The following is a 20,783-nucleotide window of genomic DNA, read 5'->3' on the forward strand; positions in this document are numbered from 1 at the left end:
AGAGCCGGGTCTCGGCCCCGTGCAGCGGAGAGCCACCGATACACTGTGGCGGTGTCACTGTTGGGCTCCACAGACGGACCGCTGTGACTCAGTGCTGGTGGTCGTCTTTAACCTAAGGTTAATCACTGATAATCAGCACACAGGGCTCACTGTTCGGTTAGGGGTTCAAAATGGCGTTCCTCATGCTATGGCCTTCAGTTTCTTATCCCTGTATTCCAGCACTTCCACCATGCTCGAAACATTCCGTGGATCTCTGAGAAAAATTAACACCGAGACGCTTTATCACCACAGTGGACCCCTTTTTATTCTGGAGTTTGACTCAGCAAGGTGCTGGAAACGTCCCTCAGAGGCACGCAGCATCACACTGCATCCACGCAGCATCACACTGCATCCACGCAGCATCACACTGCATCCACGCAGCATCACACAGACCTGCTGGAATACTCAGACCAACCCACCCTTGCCGCCCATGCTGGTGCTCAGGCCTGGCCATGTCTGCATGCCTAAATGCACTCAGCTACTGTCACAGGATTGGCTCTTAGACATTTGCATAAGCAAGCAGTTCACCAAGTGTACCTAATAAAATGACCAGTGAGCAGCGACATTTTTAAAACAGCAGTCCACTGCTGTGAATCTTGAGCAAGGCAAACAGGAGCAAAAACAAGTCTTTTATTAAATCTGCCAGTCGTGAGAAAATACATCAACTGGTTCAAGCATAAACTGTTTACAACAAAGTTATACTTGGATCAAATTAGAGGTCAGGGTGGAAAACAGCACGGGTCTGTGCACACAGGTTAGCATCCCACCAGCAGACCAGGCTTCCTTCCTTACACAGTGGGTCACAGGCAAAATATTCACTTCAAATATGGCATTTATGTTCTGACAAGCTGATTACTATTTGAAAATACCAGCAGTGTGGCTGCATGGGCCCACAGTCAGACTACTAAAAGAAGAATTCAGTAAAAAAAACAATCAGGAGAGAAAAGCCAAAAACATGATGGCATGGAGCAGATAAAGCTCACTGCAGTCCAAACAGGGGTCAGACCACAGAAGAGTCCTTAAGATAAAGCTGCTGGAAGGGTCATGTTTGGGCAGCAGGGTCAAAGTACACAGGACCTCTGCTACCTTGTGTATCACTGCACAACAAAGATGAAGTATGACTGCGTCAGAAAGCAGTTAACACCTTTTTACAGATTCCAAAAAAATTTAAAAAGTTGACAAGCTATGGCCAAACTGTATCCAGATATCATGTAATGTGTTCTCAGCCTTATGAGCTCTAAAAGGAACCAGCAGAGGAGGTGGATGTCAGTCAGCTGTTGAAGGACTCAGGAGGAGGAACCCCAGCTAAACGTTAGCTTGAATCCTGGTGATGCGATCAGTCCATGGAGGAAGCTGCAGGCAGGTAGGTGAAGTGGGAAGGAGGGCAACATAAAGCAGACGGTGTTACAAATGTTCCTCGTTGGCCTCGGCCTTCTTTCACTCGTCATTTCTTCTGTTTGGGTGGAGGTCTGAGAAGAAGAGGAAGCACGGTTACCACACAGGTGGACACACAGGTGGACACAGGTGGACACACAGGTGGACACACAGGTGGACACACAGGTGCTCTGTGGACAGCGCTTTATACAACACGTTTGCATGCACTCAAACTCACTTTCTAACATTAACACACACCCCTATTTTCGATATCGGGTTTGATACTTGCTCAAGGATACTTTGGCACGCAGGCTGGAGCAGCCAGGAATCAAACCACCAACCTTCCATCTGCTCTCCCTCCTGTGTTTAGAGCTAAGTGCAGCAGTTTGGAAGATGGGGCCTTAAGGTCTTTAGGTCAGGGTGGACACCTGTCCACCATCTCCTACAGGCAGAGGTGGGAACTAATGAAGTACAAATACTTCGTTACTGTGCTTCAGTAGCTTTTTCAGGTATCTGTACTTCACTTGAGTATTTATTTTTCTGACTACTTTTTACTTTTACTCCCTACATTTTTACACACGTATCTGTACTTTCTACTTGTTACATTTTCAAACAGACTCGTTACTTTAGGTTTAACTCGTTAGCATTTCTGGTCAGCGCGCCTCAATCATCAAACCATGTGAGCCTGAACGGAGGAACAACACATAAGAGACAATCGTACTGGAGTATCCTCCATCACCGGGCTTATCACAGCCAGAGACATTAAAGAGGCCAAACCGGACAATTTATGTATCATTTATAGCGCTATAATCAGGGGTTACAGTGGGCCGGAGCGCCGATGTCCATAAGTTGTGCTCGTGGTAATTCAGCATTTAGCGCTACAGGAGAGGAGCGAGCATAAAGGGAGTAACATGCAGCAGGTAGTTTTAAATGCTCAACAAATATCAAACACACAAAGTGTGTGCAGTTTGTCACACAGTGTGTCTGCTAGCTAAAAGAAGAGCTGCTGCATTTCAGGGAGAGAACAGAACTTCACTCAGATGGAGAAAGATCAGCAGGTCAGCTGATCACAGCCTGCACACCAACATCATTTACTGCAGCTACAATAGAAAGCTGTGGTTCTTCTCCCCATGCAGAGACACTACAGCTGATCTTAGGGTTCCTCCACCTTCTGAATCCCACTGTAACCCCTGAGTATCCTCATGTTGGTGTTTAGGTGGAGGCACAGTCACCCTCTACTATGGAGGACTCAGAGAACAGAGCTGGGTTTAAATTCCCTTTCACAGTTTGTGTCCTACAGAACAGATTCAAGCTGAGAGCATTCATTAGGATTAAAATTGAGAATAGAAATGTTATTCCAATCTAATGTATTATTTTATATTATTACAATAATATATAATGAGGTTCAGTTAGCTTTACACAAAAATAGCAGGTAGAAACGTCCTCCTAAGAACTACTTTTACTTTGTTACATTGAGTACATTTCAGAGCCTGTACTTTTTTACTTTTACTTAAGTAAACTTGAACCAGTACTTCAACTTTTACAAAGTAGTTTTTAACACAAGTACTTGTACTTCTACTTAAGTACAGAATGTCAGTACTTTTGCCACCTCTGCCAACAGCTGTCCAGCTGGGTTGTGATCTGTGACTAAAGGCATGTGGTTCACACCATGCTCACCATCTAGTGAGCCCCCACACTCCCCATCAGGATGAAAATATTTCAGAAGGTGATCACTTACTGGGGTGAGGTTAATTGGCTACTCTAAATTGCCCATAGGTGTGAATGAGAGCGTGAATGGTTGTTTGTCTCTGTGTGTTTGCCCTGCGACAGGCTGGTGACCTGTTCAGGGTGTACCCCCCCCCCCCCCCCCCCCCTTAGGTCATTACTTGAGTTCTGAAGGTAGATTTTTAAGTTCTTAATGCAAGTCAGGAGAAATTGGTTTTTACTTTGCCTGCCCGCCCCCCCCCCCCGGGCGCCTGGGTGGCTTAGTGGTGAAGCCGGCGACCACATACACACGCCGCGGTGCGGGCGGCGTGGGTTTGCGTCCCCGTATCTTTCCCCCATTTCCTGTCACTCTCCACTGTAGACAAAAGCCGCTATGACCAAAAATGCAAAAAAATAAATACTTTGCTCCCCCCATTTGGACTGGGACTGAACCTTAAAATGAAATGAAAAGGTCAGAGTGTCCCACACTACGCTACTGTAAAAACATTTCAGTCCACCAGATGGAGCCGTTTAACACACTCAGTGCAGGAGCTGGCAAAGCTTGGACTGAGGAACCATGGAGGTTCAGCAGCTAAAGATTCTTCTCTGCTGCCATGTGTGCATAAACCCCATCTTAGGAACTGGGCCCTAGCTCAGTGAGCAGGTTTAACAAACTGAGTACAACCATAAACTCTTAACTGATTAACTCAGAGTTTTCCGTTCTACAAAGGCTCAATAAACTGATTATGTTCAGGCTGAGTGCACACATGAGAAGAAAAAGAAGCCATCAGCAGAGCTCTGATACAGGATTCAATGGGTAAATCACATCATCTCCAAGATCCAACAGTGACAGACCACAATGCAACAGATGCCTGCTCGTAGACCGCTGCTGTGTGTCTGAAACTTTATACAGACAACTTTTAAATGACAAATGTTTGAGAGCGACTGGCTGATTAGCTGTTAGCTGCCCCTTTGCTATTCAGAGACTAAAGATTTTATTCTGAGCTGAAAACTGATAATAAAAGCAGTCATAAAAAATAAACTGGGATTTCAACGTTGGTAAAACAAAACTCCTGAAAATTACTTTACTATGTGCCTTGATCATTTTATGAAGAAGGGAAAGTGTCAGTGATCTGGTTCAGGTGCAGGACGGCAACATTCAGAGAAACTTTGAAGAAAATCTGCCGACAAGCAGGTTCAATTCAGTCCGTTAGCCCAGTAAGGGACTTGGTTTAAGTTAAACCTGTTTGTGGAACAGACATCCCAGGGTTTCCCTCATCTCAGGGTCAACCTGAGACAGCCCCGGAAACATTCATCCAAAATGACAAAAACCACATCCATCCTCCACCCAGGAGGCATCCGACTCAGATGAACCACCTCAACTGTCTGCAGAGTAGCACCGCCTCTTCTCTGAGTCCCCCACCCTGTATCTGCAGTCTCTTTCTTTCAGCCACTACCCAGAGCATCTAATCATAGGTGAGGGAGGCATGTTGACTAACCAGTAAAGTGACAGCTTCACTTTCAATTCAGTTTTATTTATATAGCCCCAATCCCATCAGTCGCCTGAAGGCGCTTTGTATTGTGGGTAAAGACCCTACAATAATACAGAGAAAACACAACAGTCAAAATGACCCCTATGAGCAGCACTTGGTGACAGTGGTCCCAGACTTGGAAGTGCTAATGCTCATTCCAGCCGCTTCACACTTGGTTGAAAACCACACTAATGTGAGCTGGAGTCCACCTCATCATACCAACAGAACCCCATCATCTGCAAAATGCAGAGAAGTTAACAGGAAGCCAATATGGAAAAAATATTTTTCTGGTCCCTGTCAGTACTATTGCTACAGCATTCTGGACCTATGGAAGGCTTTTCAGAAAATTTGAAAGGACAGCCTGATTTACCAAAAAAATAAACAATGCATGCATGAACTTTTCAGCATCACTCTGAGAAAGGAGTTTGTTTTTTTTTTTGCATTTTTGGCCATAGCGGCTTTTGTCTACAGTGGAGAGTGACAGGAAATGGGGGAAAGATACGGGGGAAGACACGCGGGCAAATTGCCGACGGGCCGGGACGCGAACCCGCACCGCGGCGTGTGTATGTGGTCGCCGGCTTCCCCACTAAGCCAACCAGGCTCAAGGAGGTTTCTAATTTTAGAAATATTGCACAAATGCAAAAAAGCGGTCCTACATATTTGTTTAATATGTGCATTGAAGGACATATCCTGGTCAAAAATGACTCCAAGATTTCTCACAGTGTTACTGGAGGGCAAAGTAATGCCATCCAGAGTAAGTATCTGGTTAGACACCATGTTTCTAAGATTTGTGGGGCCGAGAACAAGAACTTCAGTTTGATCTGAATTTAGAAGCAGGAAATTAGAGGTCATCCAGGCCTTAATATCTTTAAGACATTCCTGCAGTTTAACTAATTGATGTGTGTCATCTGGCTTCATTGATAGATAAAGCTGAGTATCATCTGCATAACAATGAAAATTGATGCAATGATTTCTAATAATACTGCCTAAGGGAAGCATGTATAATGTAAATAAAATTGGTCCTAGCACAGAACCCTGTGGAACTCCATAATTAACCTTAATGTGTTATTAAATTGGAGTCTATTTAATACACTCTACTGCCAAAAGGTATTCACTCACTCATCCAAATTATTAAATTCAGGTGTTCCAATCACATCCATGGTCACAGATTTATAAAATCAAGAGCCTGGGCATGCAGACCGTTACAAACTTTTGTCAAAGAATCACTGAGCTCCTGAGAGAGCGACCCAATTCCAGTGTGGTACCATGATAGGAGGTCACCAACGTTCTGCAGAGTCAATCACTGCAGACCTCCAACCTTCATGTGACCTTCAGATCAGCTCAAGAACAGTGTGCAGAGAGCTTCATGAATGGGTTTCCATGGCAGCTGCATCCAAGCCTTCCATCACCAAGCTCAATGCAAAGTGGTGATGCAGTGGTGTAAAGTGTTGATGCAGTGGTGTAAAGCATGCCGCCACTGGACTCTAGAGCAGTGGAGACGTGTTCTCTGGAGGGATGAATCACACTTCTCCATCTGCCAATCTGAGGGAGGAGTCTGGGTTTGATGGTTGCCAGAGGAACGGTACCTGTCTGACTGCATTGTGCCAAGTGTAAAGGTTGGGGTAGCGGGGGGGGGGGGGTTATGGTGTGTGTGTGTGTGTGTGTGTGTGTGTGTGGGGGGGGGGGGGGGGGGGGGGGGGGGGGGTTATGGTGTGGGGGTGTTCTTCAGGAGTTGGGCTCGGCCCCTTAGTTCCAGTGAAAGTAACTCTTAATGCTTCAGCATACCAAGACATTTGGGACAATTTGATGCTCCAACTCTGTGGAACAGTTTGGGGACGGCCCCTTCCTGTTCCACCATGACTGTGGAACGTGTGGATTTATTCAAACTGTTAAAGCACTTTGTTAAAACAGTGAAATCCAAATTTTATTTATTTTTGACAAAATACCGTGAAAAAGAACATTTTCCAGCCCCAATTTAAACCTTGGAGTGACCCTCAGAGCTCACTGGCCAACTTGAGGGTTAACAGCTAGCTTACTTTAGATAAGGAAGGAATGGAGGGGCAGCTGAACAGGTCATCAGCCAATCGGAAGATCGGTGTTTCAGTCCCTGGCCTTGCCACTCTGCATCTCAAAGCGTTCTCAGGCAAGACACTGAACCTGCCTGATATTTAGGAATCGCTTAGCATAAAATAAAAGTGCAGTGTGAATGGGTCTCTCTTTGGTAGTAAAAAGCACCTTGAATGCTTAGAGTACAAACAATACTGCTCACACACTCTGGAAATGAACTGAAACCAAACAGTCCTGTTGAAGCACTAATAGTCGTTACTGAGTCGAGTGACGTCGGCTTACCTGTAAATGCCCACCACCACAGCGTGGTCTCGCTCATAGGGCTCCAGTGTGAGCTGCTCCTGTGGTTTCATGTTCTCTGCACTCATCTTCTTCACTTCGGAGGCAAACACTGCCTCTGGAGCTGCTGTCGAGTCTATACAGTTAGCCTTAAGAAGAAGACCACACAGACCAAATCATTCACACTCCTTTTCCACGGTCAAATTCAAGCACTTTAAGCATTTTAAGCACATTAACACTGGGATACATATTTATACAAATACATACACACACACTCAAAATTATGTCACATTTTTTAATCACATGAAAACGATTGTATTATGCTGTAAGTTGACAGAAGTCCAGAAATCAGAAGTACTGATAGTTAATTCTGGAGACTTTATTCTGCAGACTGTGTTTAAAGCAGCTCTGATGCTGCTGCCGCGGTTTAACGCAGTAACCTGAACTATCCATCAAACCGACCAATCACATTAGGCTCCACAGGCTCCGCCCAAATGGCCAAAAGTCAGTTTCTTCACAGGTGTAGAATTCAGCTCCACACGTGAAGTTTGCAGACGAGTGTGACCCTGCAGCAGCGTGCACACAGCAGACACTTGTGTGTGCGTGCCATGTTTCTTTGTGCGTGCAGCTGCTGAGTTCTACGCACACGTTACTGAATTTACTCGTGAGGACTGAAAACCTGCGCGCGCAGAATCACATTATTTGCATGGATTGTTTTTTCTCTTGTGTGTGACTTTTGACCTAAATATAATTCCTAAGACGAGTATTATCCATAATTGGAATTTGTAGTTTTCCACCGAACACTCATTAAAACAGCGACTGTGTCTTCGGGGGGGGGGGGGGGTCACATGCAGACGTGCAGGCCTGGTGGAGAAATTTTCATTGTAGACTTTCCGACTCAGTTTCTCTCCATCTCTTACTACTTAATCAGATTTTTTTATTTTAAAAAAATGGTTACACTTTCAAGCAGTTTCAAGCACTATATCCAAATTTCAAGCACTTTTCAAACCTTGAAAACACAACATTAAAAACCAAGCATTTTCAAGGGTTTCCAGCACCCATACAAACCCTGAATCACTTCTCCCCATCACAGCGTTTAGACTGTTCCTGCTACACATGACTCAAGCAGCTGTGAATTCAGTCATGACCGATACAGCCGTGTGACCTCTAATGTGTGTGTGTTTGTTACTCTACAACTGAAAGTGTCAGTGTGAGGACCTGTCAGCGGAGCCAGGATAACCTGCTGCTACCAACCACAGAACAGTCTTTGGTGGGAACCCACGTTCCCCAAACAAGGCACGTCAGGGTAAGAGTGCACTCAAACGAATGTTTGTCGTTCCTCACCACATTCATGTGGTTGTGTACAGTACTGCCACTGCCCCACCCCCCCAACAAAAAGGTCACACTGGGATTCATCACACCATCAGACCTGTTGCCACAGATTTTCCGTCCAGTTCTTCTTTCATTTGGATACCTCTGGCTTCTCGACAGCCACCCTTCCACTGAGATCATCTGTGTCGAGGCTTCAGCGAACAGCAGATGGACCGATCGAAGGGCCGAGGCGGCTCTCACCTCCCAAATCAGGACTTGAGTCGCAAGTCCTGCTTTTGAGCCAGTGAGGAGGAGAGAAAGATTTTACTAAAAATGAAGCAGAGGAACAGCCACTGCTGCACGGAGGTGTGGAGAGGGTGGGCAACACCGGTGCAGGTGTGGGCACTGCAGGGAAATGCAGACAGGAAGTGACTCAGTCTGCTGTCACAAAGCTTCTTTGGCTCACTTTCTTGGAGATCCTTCCTGCACAGCCATGACACGGACCCTGCAGACGCCTCGCTGCGCTCCCCGTGTGAAGTCTGCACTGAGACTCCGGGGCGACCCGGCAGCATCAGGTACTTTAACTCAGCTCATTAGCATCTAAACAGAACAGTGATGTTTGAAATGTTAATGAAAGTGTGCAACTTAAACAAGCTGCTAATTTTAGGAGATTAGTATAAATGTCAGGAGGAAGTGATGTCACAGTGCGGGGGGTCAGTAAGAGCAGGCCAAGATAATTCACTTCGTCCTCATACCGCAGAAACAGCAGAGACACTACAATGATAATTGTGTCATGCCTGAAAAAAGACTTTACATATATCTGATACTGTTTTCTACTGAGCAGATAAACTCATGTAGAAATCACTGAACTACTCAGATCGCTGACTAATGTATTTACCAATTACTGCGAGCTGTAGTATACAACATCTGAAAATACTATCAGATTATCTCAGATCTCGGGTGCTCTGTTAACCCCCCCTCAGTGATCTTCCTGACACCGATGGTATGACTCTGCTCACATGGACGCAGCCTTGTCTGGTTTTACTCGCGTTGAGCTGAGGTGACACGCCTGAACCTGTGACTGCACCTCTGTCCACCGTCTGTGCCGTGATGACAAACTGCTTCTTTGAGTGCTGGTGTTTCTGGTGGTCTTGGCCATCCTTGTTTTTGCCTTCAGTTGTGATCCACTGTTGCTACACACAGATGTGAGTCTGAACTCTCTTCCTGGAGCTTTGTGCAGCAGATTTGTTATATACAGAGCTGCCCTGTATGTTTGCGTTTTGTTGGTTTTTCCCATGTTTTTTGCAGGAGCTCTTTATCAGTGACTACTTTTTGCAGGTACTTGAAGGCAACAGAGTTTGGCTGGAGCCAGGACAGCGATGCTCTCGTGTTCAGGTGTGTAAGCAGGATGCTCACAGGTTTACTGGTGATGTGCAGGATGGAGGTCCACTTCTCCTTAAGCCTGGTTGTATTTCCTCCCCAGCTGCTCACAGAATACTGTTGATAGTTCATCTGGATCGACTCAGATGCTCAATATTGTTGTTTTTTTAATAAAACAGCTTTTACAATGTGCCACAGGACATACTTGTGCTGTATGTGTGTGTTTCTGATGCAGAGGGGGGCACTCAGTGGCAGTCATACAGACCGACACGCCGTAATCTCCAGTCTTCAGCAGACATCTCTCCATACCTTCTGCTTCGAACCAGGAGCTGACGGGCTCCTGTGCCACCGTATCACTGACAAGCGTGGAAATCCCAAAGGTCACACTGAGGCCAAACCAGACTTGTCATCCAGTGCTCCCAGTATCGCTTCATTGTGTGTTGTCTGTACTTTATTTCAGGGATGACAGGCTTTTTGAATATTTAATCATTTTGACACTTTCCAGAACAACTGTGCTACAGATATCCAGAAATGGACTGCACAAGCAGCAGGGATGAAGATGTTGCACTCCATGGTCCCCCCAACCAAACCCTGAGAGTTCCAGGTAAAGTTAGTGCATTTGGACTTGATGTGTAAATTAAACCCACTTTTCTTCATGGTTGGAGGCTGGACCAGACTGCCCCAACTTTCCCAGTGGCACCATTAAAGAGCTGTAACAGCTCATGAATGGACACAATGCTTTTTTGGTCCTGAGACACATTTAATCTTCCACATCACTCTTCATCATGCTCAACATTAGAAGAAGCCTTCCATTAAGCTGCCTCAGACTATCTGTCCAGTTCAAAAACAAAAAAAGGTGGTGGTGATGAAGGTATGAAGTCTTTAGCTAGCTTGACATAACCGTGATTGGGACGAAGCTCATGAATGAACTGAATCATCTGCCAGTGGTTTCTCATCATTCAGCAGATGGTGGGGCAAGGAGACAAATTCACCGAGAGCTCCTCTGACAGCATGTTTGTGTATCAATATTGTCCAAAGACACAACTCCAGCTTTATTCTTTCCTTGTGGACCCTCAGCCTCAGTGAAGCTGAGTTCATTTATCATGAGTTCATTTTTTGATTACAACCGTAATCAAAAGGGTGATATTTTCTAAGTACAATAATAAACATGAATCCACTGTGTATGAAACTATCAGCAGCGTCCTCCTAACATTGCTCCACAACATGAATAACATCCTCTCAGCCCACAGAACTCATAAGTGCGAGTTTGTAGCTTATGCTGGCCTCTCCGGTGAACTGATAGACACTAAAGCGTCTCCAGGTGTTGTTAGTGTGTGTGGTTGTGCATGAACGAGTCGATGCATGGAAGTAGGCGGAGCCGAGGAGGGCTTTAGCGCTAAACTCATCCAACTTATGGGAGCCGTTTAATGTGAATATAACCATAATAGTCCTTTACTAAGGCAGGAGGATTTATTTTATTCTGTTTAGCTTTTTCAACATTTTACTATTGTATTTTATTTCATTTTTACATTTTTATTTCAGAGACTTCCCAAAATCAATTTGACTTTTACAACCTCTGTGAGAGTAAAGCATGTGGTTTGGACAGGCTAATTGATTGATGTGTGCCCTGGACCAAAAAGAAAACAAGCTTGCATAGTGTCCTCCAACCAGTCTGACCTCCACGCTCATCCTCTCATCCACTGTCTTCTGCTTATGCAGGAAAGTCTTTTCCCTACTTTTAGAAACTATTGGAATGATGCTGTGGAAATTAGACTACTTAGTGAATGGGCTACTTCACACTACAAGCAAGTAATGGAGACTGTCACCTTTTTATATATAAATAAGACTGAATCACATTGCCCTGAGCTGTATATCATGCTGAGATAGGCTGAGTTTTTGACTAATGGCTCTTTGGGAATCACCTTGATGGTGCAATAATTATATTTTCTATATGTCAAACATATCATTGCCATTTTTTTTGCAGATGTAAATAAATACTGCATTTTTGCAACAGGCTGTTAGTAAAGTGCCTAAAACCAATTTAGAAGTAGTCCTTTCCCAATTTGTTCAGGGTGTCTTCATGCTTAAAGGTGATTCATAGGTCAGTTTAACAAAAGTATTCCTCTGAAAATCATTAGGTAAAAGGAGTGGACTCAAAATGAGGGGACTCAAAATGAGGGGGCTCAAAAGGAGGGGGCTCAAAATGAGGGGGCTCAAAATGAGGGGGCTCAAAATGAGGGGGCTCAAAATGAGGGGACTCAAAATGAGGGGACTCAAAATGAGGGGACTCAAAATGAGTGAAAAAGGTGTGGTTCTTGGAAGAAAAGAGACTTTAACTTAAGATTATTGGGTTTCAGCCAAAAGATGAAAGATAAAAGTCAAACTTTCTTCCTTAAAAACACCCTTCAGTTTGGAGAACTGTCACCTTCTGGGGCAGTTATCAGCATACCTTGATAGAGATAACAAAGTGGCCGCCGTTCTTCAGGAAGTTGTGAGCGTTCAAAGCAACAATCCTCGTCTGGTCAGGTTGGGCAACATCAGCAAAAATCACATCCACCATCCCTGCAGATGGACAGACTTAACGTGAACCCTCAGCATCTGTTTACACGTTTACTTTGCAGGTTCTCGAGCCACACCCGTCAGACAGACGCTAACTGACCGACGCTCATGTTCAGTAACAGGAAGGCTCGGATTAAAAGAAAAACAATTAGCAGATGCACAACTGTTGGTATTTGACCAGCTCTCCTGCCATACCCACGACTACTTACCAACAAGCATTCTGTATTTGTGAGGGTGCCGAGCGTCTTCGATGATTGGAATGATGTTGGTTCGTTTCTTTGCTACGTTGAGAAGGTCACGACCTGATCGGTGGGAGAACTCTACAGCGTAGACCAGCCCTTCCTGTAACAACACACCGATTATTTCAATGCAACCTTTAAGCAGTGGGTTTGTGTGCGTGTTAAATATACACTGCAACAGCAAACTCGTGTGAAACCCTACACTGTAACCTGAAGTGCACCACCCTAGAAATGTACCTACATGTCACACTGACACAGTCTGCAGTGAGAGACTGAGTAGGAGTTATGTTCATACACTGACCTAATCAAATGTCTTCATCAAAAACAAACACTGGATATCTCCCATGATGTGGGGATATCCAGTGTTCAATTCCCGATACTTTTTGTAACATTTATATTTGTAGTTGCGGCAGTGAAGCCTATAAGAATAATTCAAGTAATCATAGTTTTATTTGTTGATTTATTTTTACCAGATTTCACCTTGTGGTTAAATGTTATGGGGTTTAAGCAGGCACTCAGAAATGCATCATCTTCCTCCGAGCTGCGTGTGTCATATTTTCTCACAGCACTCATCGATGCCTGATGGGAAATTTAAAAGAAATCCAGAGTGTGTGCAGTACTCACCGGTCCAACAATGTCAGAAACATGGGACACTGTGGTGCCGGAGGCAGCTCCCAGGTACATGACCTTGGCTCCAGGCTTGATATGAATCTGGTCTATTCCCCCCAGGATGGCTGCTGCCAGTTTAGAGCGGAAGGGATTCCAGGCTCGGTATTCAATCTTAGTCTCTCCTTCCTACCAGAGATCGAGGGAACATTACCACAGACTCACAACAACAGGATCCCCTAAAAGAATCCAGACTAATGCAGACATGTTTTTAGATTTCATAGACAAATATGTATACAGCAGCTGAGTGGGAGCCAGTCATGATCCACACAGTAACAACCAATCTGACCTCCACACTGATCCTCTTCTCTCCGTACACAGACTCTCCCACCACCATGTTCTTTGTTACCAGGGCATCCTCCTTCCCTCTGCAGATGAACACTCCTGACACACACAGACACACAGGCAGACACGTCATTCTAAATTTTAACAAAGTCTCATATGCAAACAAATGTTGAAAGGATGCAAATCAATGGTGAAAAACTAAGTTAAGAAAGTCCAGCGTCAGTACATAAAGAACAACACTACCTTCATGTCTGTGAGGCTCAATCAGGACCTTCTTCCCGCCTCCGAAGCCACCTCGGCCACCCCTCCCTCCTCTCCCCCCTCTCCCTCTTGGGGTGCCTCTGCCACCGCCCCGGCCCCGAAATCCTCCACCCTCTGGGGACTTGAATCCTCCACCTGAAAAAACAGCCACATTGTAACAGCAAAAATTGGCACAGCCAACAAGAGGCACCATTTTTCTGGTTGAGGAGGACCTGCTTGTTGGCCCTCTAGGGTACACGCCTTACAAATACACAAATAACTTGTTTAAAGAACACCAGCACAAGGAAGCCTTGAATTTGAAAGGTACGTGTTAAAATCAGTTTCAGACTTGATTCAAGACAAATACAGTCAGTCTGAAGCTGGTCAAGCTCAGAACTCTCATTCGATTTCTAATCTTTCTTTCTGCAGCTCATATGGACAAACGTTAAAGCTCAACCAGGGAGACATTTAAACACTTAGGATGAAATGAAGGACATAAGCACCTAGCCACAGTAAAAACTCAACACAAATAAGATTACAGATTACAACAAAGGGCAATCGGCTGACCCAGCATTACCAAAGGTGTCCTTTGTAAAGGTGCCCTGGAGGGGCAGAGCATAGAAAGCAGTTGTTCCCAGCTCAGTACACTCCTGATGGACATCCCACAAGCTGTGTCTGAGCTAGCTTCTGACAAATGCTGCACAAAAGACCAACACAAAGTGCTTACCAGAGCTCTGGGTACGGCACTCAGACGTACTTTTCTAACATGATAACAGAGGAACTGAGGACGCCTAACTAATGTTAATTCACTTTAGCTCGGTAGGAGCTACACCCTGCACTAGCAGAGGTGCAGTTCTAGAAGCTGTAACTAAAAAAAAAAAAAATCACCACCTCATCATATCCATATCATTTTATTTCCCTTTGTGCTGATCTTACATATTTGAGCGACACACCTCACTCTGTAAGACTACAGGTACACGTATCATGAGTTATGTGGGCCAAACATGGTACGAGCCAACAGTCACCATAATGGCTACCATCGGCCTCAAAGCAAATGCAGAGGCTGATGTTTATCACTGTAATGGGCTCGACAAACGACAGCGACAAATGGGCCGCATCACCACTGGGGTGAAGCTGAACACACGGGAGGCGATAGCAACAGCGGCTTTGCGAATCGCGCTCTTACGTCACTCGTCTCCAAGAAATGTGATTGGTTATGAAACTGGAGGGATTTAGACATTTTCAAAGCAGTTCATGTCAGACACGGCAGTAAAGATGAGGAGTCTGAAGATTTTACCGGAACTGACAGAAATCTTGCTGTTAAGTCTCCTCTACAAAAGACAATGAGAACCTTGGGTTCATCCTATATTAGCACCAAAGTCCTCTCTATGCGTCTGTTTAACGTTGGTCTTACGCCAACATGTCCCCATACGGCTGCCTTTTATGTGTAAGTCGATAATCACTGCGTGAAGTGTCATATAATATAGGGAAGTCAAACACAGCTAAAACGGTGCTTTCCTTCGTGCTCAAAGTGGTTGCAGACTGCAGTGTGTAGCATACTCTCCGCTCATTGGTCAGTCAATGAAACCCTCACTGATTGGTTTAGCGCCACGCGACAGCGACAAAAGTAGAACATTTTTCAACTTTGTTGTGTCGCGTCACCTGGTCGCGTGTGCACGTCTACGTGTACGAGCTCGAAATTTCACATGCACGAATGTTGCCGGTCGCTTAGCTGGAGGAGGGCAAGCGATTGTCGCCTCATCGAAGAAGCTCCATAGGAAATGAATGGAGAGCGAGCGACGTCGCTCCCTGTGTGTCGAGCCCATAAGTATCAGATCCTTGTTTTAGTTATACTTCTTAATTCTCTTGTATTTGATGATTTCGGCACCTGGAGGATGGTAAAGATATCGGTGCCATCAGTTCTTGATCTCTGAGGTTCAGCAGCCAGGAATCAAGCACCAACCTTCTGATCAGCAGAGCCGAGTCATCCTTTCATTCGAGCAACGCATATAATCTGCATGATGTGACAATACCAACACCTTTACAAGAGTCTCACCTCTTCCTCCCCGAAACCCTCCTCGTCCTCCACGGTCACCAAACCCTCCACGGTCACCAAACCCTCCACGGTCACCAAACCCTCCTCTGCCACCACCGCGTCCTCCACCTCTTCCTCCTCTGTCCATGCGAGGACTAAAACCTGAAACACACACAAATGATATTACAGGACAATCTATACATGTGCACCTGAAGTATCAACACATTCTGCACCAGTGCTGTCCACTAGTGATGGGACGAACAACACTGGTGCGTCAGCACTGTGCCGGGCGCACAAGAGTGAAACCCCGTATTAATGCGTGTATCGCTTTAAGAAAACTATCATGTGACTGATACAGGAAGTGTGTCATTTGGATGTGCCGCGCCAAAGCATGTTTATAAGGAAACAAACTGTATCGACGCATTGCGGATCTGTTGGATGGAGTTTTGCTCGCCCTCACCTTTTCCACTGCCTTCGTGGATCGTTCCAAGAAGTTCTCCCCAGTCTGGAATAATTTTCATCTTGTGACGCCAATAAGGTAAATCTTTTCCCCTTTGGGCATCGTTTACTGCTAGTTTTTCAATTAAATATGTTTTTACTCTGTTCTGGTGTAAAATGGTTTCAGATAAATGAACTTTTTATTTTATTGTAGGTGAAGAGTGGGCTCGGCTCCACAGAGCTATCTCACATCAATAAGAGCACTTCATCAATGCTGCGACATTATGAAGGTATGAAAACATTTCTTTGTGTTTATTTGTATATTTCTGTGGCACTTTTTCATGATAATAATCTAACGATTAACAAAGATATTTGTTGGGGCACAATCTCTGGAAACCTCTTGATATGGAGGTTGAGGAGAACAAGAAGACCTCGAATACTACAGCCCATCCCATAATTGAAGTCCAACGCTGCCTGGCTGAGAGCAACACACCCGGAACACGAGACCCGTTACAACATTGAAAAAATAACCATAACACACCTTTATCAACTCACACTTACATTTTATGCTCACCATCTTCATCTGTGAAGAGTTTTTTCTAAGGCAGAGGAACTGGTGTCTAAGAGGAGAAATCGCCTTGGAGCAAAGACCCTAAAAAACCTTTGTTCCTCAATAAAAATGCATAAACTAATCCATTTTTAGTCTTTTATTCCGTAAGTGAGCGGCTATCCTTCATATCAGCATCACCTGCCCTCACCTCTGTAGCTCATGTCGCCTAGCAACGTGAGAGTGAAGCCCAGCTGTGTAAAAGCAGCTGTTAAACGGAGAACGAACTTTTTCTCCTTTTTGTGGTTTAATTTTAAATCTTTAACTCAAAATAAGCTGTTAAAACAAGCATAACAACATCAAGAATACAGCTGATTTCCAGCTATAACAAGTGAGACATTAATGTTGAATAAAACTATCCAGTTATGATGCTGAACTTTAATTTCAGGAGTTTGCTTATCACAGGAGCACTTCCACCCTTCATTGGTCTGTGTAGCAGACTGGTGGGAAAATAAAATTTTGAAGTTTAAGCTTATGTATATTGATTCATTCATCAACTAAACTTAAATTAATATTTATCATGTTAAATATTTAAATGTGATTTAAATGTGATTTTAATTAATTACAAAGCTTCTAATTAATTCGATTAATTTTTTTAATCGAGTCCCACCCCTAGATTTAACACAACAAAATTCCATAAAAAATTTTAACTCAATTTTATTACAGACAAATTTTCTATATTTTGGATACCAGCTCAGTTTAGCATTCACACAAACAAGGTTTTAAGGAAAATTTAAACTCTTCTCATGAACAATTTAACTCAGCAAACAAACAGCAAATTAAATTATACAATGATGAGGTCATATTTTAAGGACTGGTGATTAAATATTTCACAGGCTGGTTATGTTAGCTTTTCAATCTCATTTTCATTTTGTTTACCTGCAATGATTTTATAACTACTGCAGGGGTCACTATTGAGTGACCCAGTGTCAATACAGAGCCGACAGTTTGTGTGGTGTGTCAGTGCACTCCTTGAGGTATCATCATCCTCTACAGAGCTACGTCCACACTGGGAGCACTCTGCAGAGATGTGGCTCCACATGCTGACGGTGAACTTCTGTTTGTCATCGTCAGACTGAGGCACACCTGGCAGCCTCTCCTCAGTCTCATAAATATCACACTTCCTTGAGATGTGAGAACTGTGAGGCTTTATTGCTCATTCCCAATAATTAGGACTTACATTTAATATTTCCTCCATCTTTGAGGCTCTGGCAGTAAAGAGGAAAACTCTGGTACGTACTAATCAGGAACAAGACTAACAGTGCCAAACTGAGTAAATCCTCTCTGCCCCCGTTTACCCACCATCATGGTGAAGCACAGCGACCTGCTGACGGTTTTTAAGCTCCAGTGAGGACTGAGAGTGTCCAAAGCATTTCTCTGGAAGGACTTTGGAGTCATGACGTAGCTCCTCGTACCCTCGGAAGAAGAAAGCAGACCCAGCAGAAAGCAGGGGTACAGGCTCTGCCTCTCCTCTCTCTGTTCACACAGCACATGAACCCACACCGGGCCGCGGTCCAGGCCTTTGCGGCGTTTTTGAACGGCAGGCGTTTTTGCGCTGCACGTAGATTTGACCAGATGTGCTAAAGTTCTGACTACTTTCAAGCTGCGTGTTTAACGGAACCGGTACCCACAGAGTCTGAGAAACACAAACACACAAGGTTCCGCTGCCGGCTAGCATTAGCCGGAGCTACGGACGTGAAACAAAGCACGAACGACGCTTTAAACAGTTGTTACAGCGGACAGTATAAACCGAGCTCGCTTGTTGTCCCCTCTCAGTAGAAACCACGTTTGATTGTGCCTCTCAGTAGAAACCACGTTGAGTAAAAACCGTTGTTGTGTTTCTGCCGCAGGGCTGCTGTGTTGGTCTAACTCTCAGACACGTGTGGAGACCTCAGGAGCTCACAACGTGGAGCGGACCGACACTCACCGAGACCGCTAACACTGCACATTATTCGGCAACCGCTACATTTAGCCCACGTGTCACCGTTACACGTGAGAAAGCGCGCGTACAGTTAGCGACAGTTTCCAAAGTCCCGGCATGTTACTGTAGGCTGTCCACACACCAGCTCAGCTAGCGCTGAAGGCTAACTGCGTACAGTATCAGATATTACCCAGTACCATCATGTAAAGTTACTGTACCTGGCTTCATGTTCTCTGGCGTAAACTACTCAGACCAACGCAGCGTGCGGAGTTCACTCGTTTGTCCTCAACGAACGCAGCAGAAGAGTACCCACGTGCTACTCTTCACCCGTGGAAAATGTCTTCTTCTACGGGTCTTCTTCTTGATAATCACTACTGGAGGTTGGCAAACAGCAAAATGGTGACTTACCGCCACCTACTGGTCTGGAAGATGGAAGGAAGGAAGGAAGGAAGGAAGGAAGGAAGGAAGGAAAAATGGAATATGGCCTGATTACTTTCACTTCTTGAGTTCTTTTGAAATAAATCAATAAGGTCCAGTTTAATTTTCGTGGATCGGTTGTCTTCTCTCAGCCTCATATTTCTTTTTTTTTCTGACAGTGCAATAAAACATGTTCTGTGGTCTCATCTTCTCCACCATAGTCACATTTTCCTCTACAATGTTTTCCTCTTGTAGAAAATGTGCAATTTAAATGAGTGTGTTTACTTCCTGTGTGTTTCCACGCCACTCTGCATGCTGTTAGCTTGTGCCTCTTCTCTCCCATAGTTTTTACTCTGTTCCTCTCCTCCCTTCACCTCCCACCTCAGTGCAGAGCTGCTCCTCCCTGAGCCTGGTTCTGGTGGAGGTCTCCCCCTGTAAATACGCACTCCTTCCTTGCTACTGTTGCAAAGTGTTGCTCAAAGGGATCACCTGATTGGGGTTTTCTCTCTCATGTTGCACACTCTTTACCTTACAGTATAAAGCACATCGAGGTGACTGCTGTGAACTGGTGCCATGTAAATAAAACTGAACTGAATTTAATTAATCATAAGTAGAATATCACATGGGGGGGGGGGGGGGGGGGGGGGGGGGTGGGGGTCCAGAGGCAGCTCAATTTAAAGAAAAAGTGAAATAACCTCACTAAAATAATTTTTTTAAGTTCTCTGTGGGCCTAATTGAGAAGTTATATCTGCATATATAAGTTTTCAATATTTTGTTTACATTTTTTGTTGTACAAAACTGGTTCTGTATATTGCAATATAAATATTTTTAAATTCATTTGTATTCTCCTGGGATCCAGCTTCTGGAAGACAAAACAGGAACTCTGTGTTGTTGCTGAGGCAGAGATCATGATTTTAAAAAGTCAAAAATAACAGCATTGAGTGGAATGAAAACAAACAAAAAGAACACTAAGTTAGTTAATATGAAACAAACACAAGGTGAAATGAATTATAATTTGCTTTTAGTTGGTCATAGGAGTACAGTCAGCGAGGACTCTTCCTAAAAAGCATCAGTAAAAATGGATATGACAGCTGTGATAGGCGAAGTGGAATAGAATGGATGGAAGGAAGGAAGGAAGGAAGGGAGTCAGTCACTAGTGTGAATATTATTTCAAGGCAACTGGCACTTTAGACTTTAGTTGGCGTAGTAATGCCACAGCTGCGGCAGAGGAAGCACACTTTGAAGCAGGAATTTTCTTCGCCTGATGTGCAATTTATTTACGGGTGCTGATAACAAAGCAGGGCAGGCTGGTGATATGACCAACAAAAGACACAAAAACTATACAAAAACAAACTTAAAACTGTTCAGAAGAACCAACGGTCTTGTACTGAGGCCTCGAGGCCTGTGCCAAGCAAAAGGGGGCGCGTCCAAATGAAGCCTGTGTCGAGATCTGTATCGTTTTTGAGAACATCACGTGACAAAAGCCAAAGGAGGCCCCGTTTTCTGAAATCAGCTGACTGCTTCATTGTGTGATTCGAGCTGCTGAATGTGGGAAACCCAGTGTTACAGCAGCACAGTCAGAAGCACCTGTATCCTGTACAAGTCTCAGCTTCTGTGCACGCTGCTCCTTCAGTCCTCTGTTAGAGACTTTTATAAGGCTGGGAGGTTATTCCAAAAAGAAGGAATGACC

At 44.5% G+C, this 20,783-nt stretch overlaps 1 protein-coding gene across 1 annotated transcript; it reads right to left on the reverse strand.

Annotated features, from left to right (window-relative positions):
- Positions 1 to 647: 647 nt before the first annotated feature.
- fbl (fibrillarin) lies at positions 648 to 19,047 on the reverse strand. The gene is made up of 9 exons (XM_030724671.1): positions 18,895 to 19,047; positions 15,732 to 15,872; positions 13,679 to 13,831; positions 13,440 to 13,534; positions 13,109 to 13,279; positions 12,455 to 12,587; positions 12,136 to 12,248; positions 6,999 to 7,144; positions 648 to 1,508 (listed from the first exon to the last, which is right to left on the reverse strand). The coding sequence occupies exons 1-9, from the start codon at positions 18,902 to 18,904 to the stop codon at positions 1,484 to 1,486; spliced, it is 987 nt and encodes a 328-aa protein (XP_030580531.1). The 5' UTR covers positions 18,905 to 19,047; the 3' UTR covers positions 648 to 1,483.
- Between the last annotated feature and the right edge of the window lie 1,736 nt (positions 19,048 to 20,783).

The sequence above is a fragment of the Archocentrus centrarchus genome, unplaced genomic scaffold (assembly GCF_007364275.1).
Source record: "Archocentrus centrarchus isolate MPI-CPG fArcCen1 unplaced genomic scaffold, fArcCen1 scaffold_40_ctg1, whole genome shotgun sequence".
NCBI classification, from domain to species: domain Eukaryota; kingdom Metazoa; phylum Chordata; class Actinopteri; order Cichliformes; family Cichlidae; genus Archocentrus; species Archocentrus centrarchus.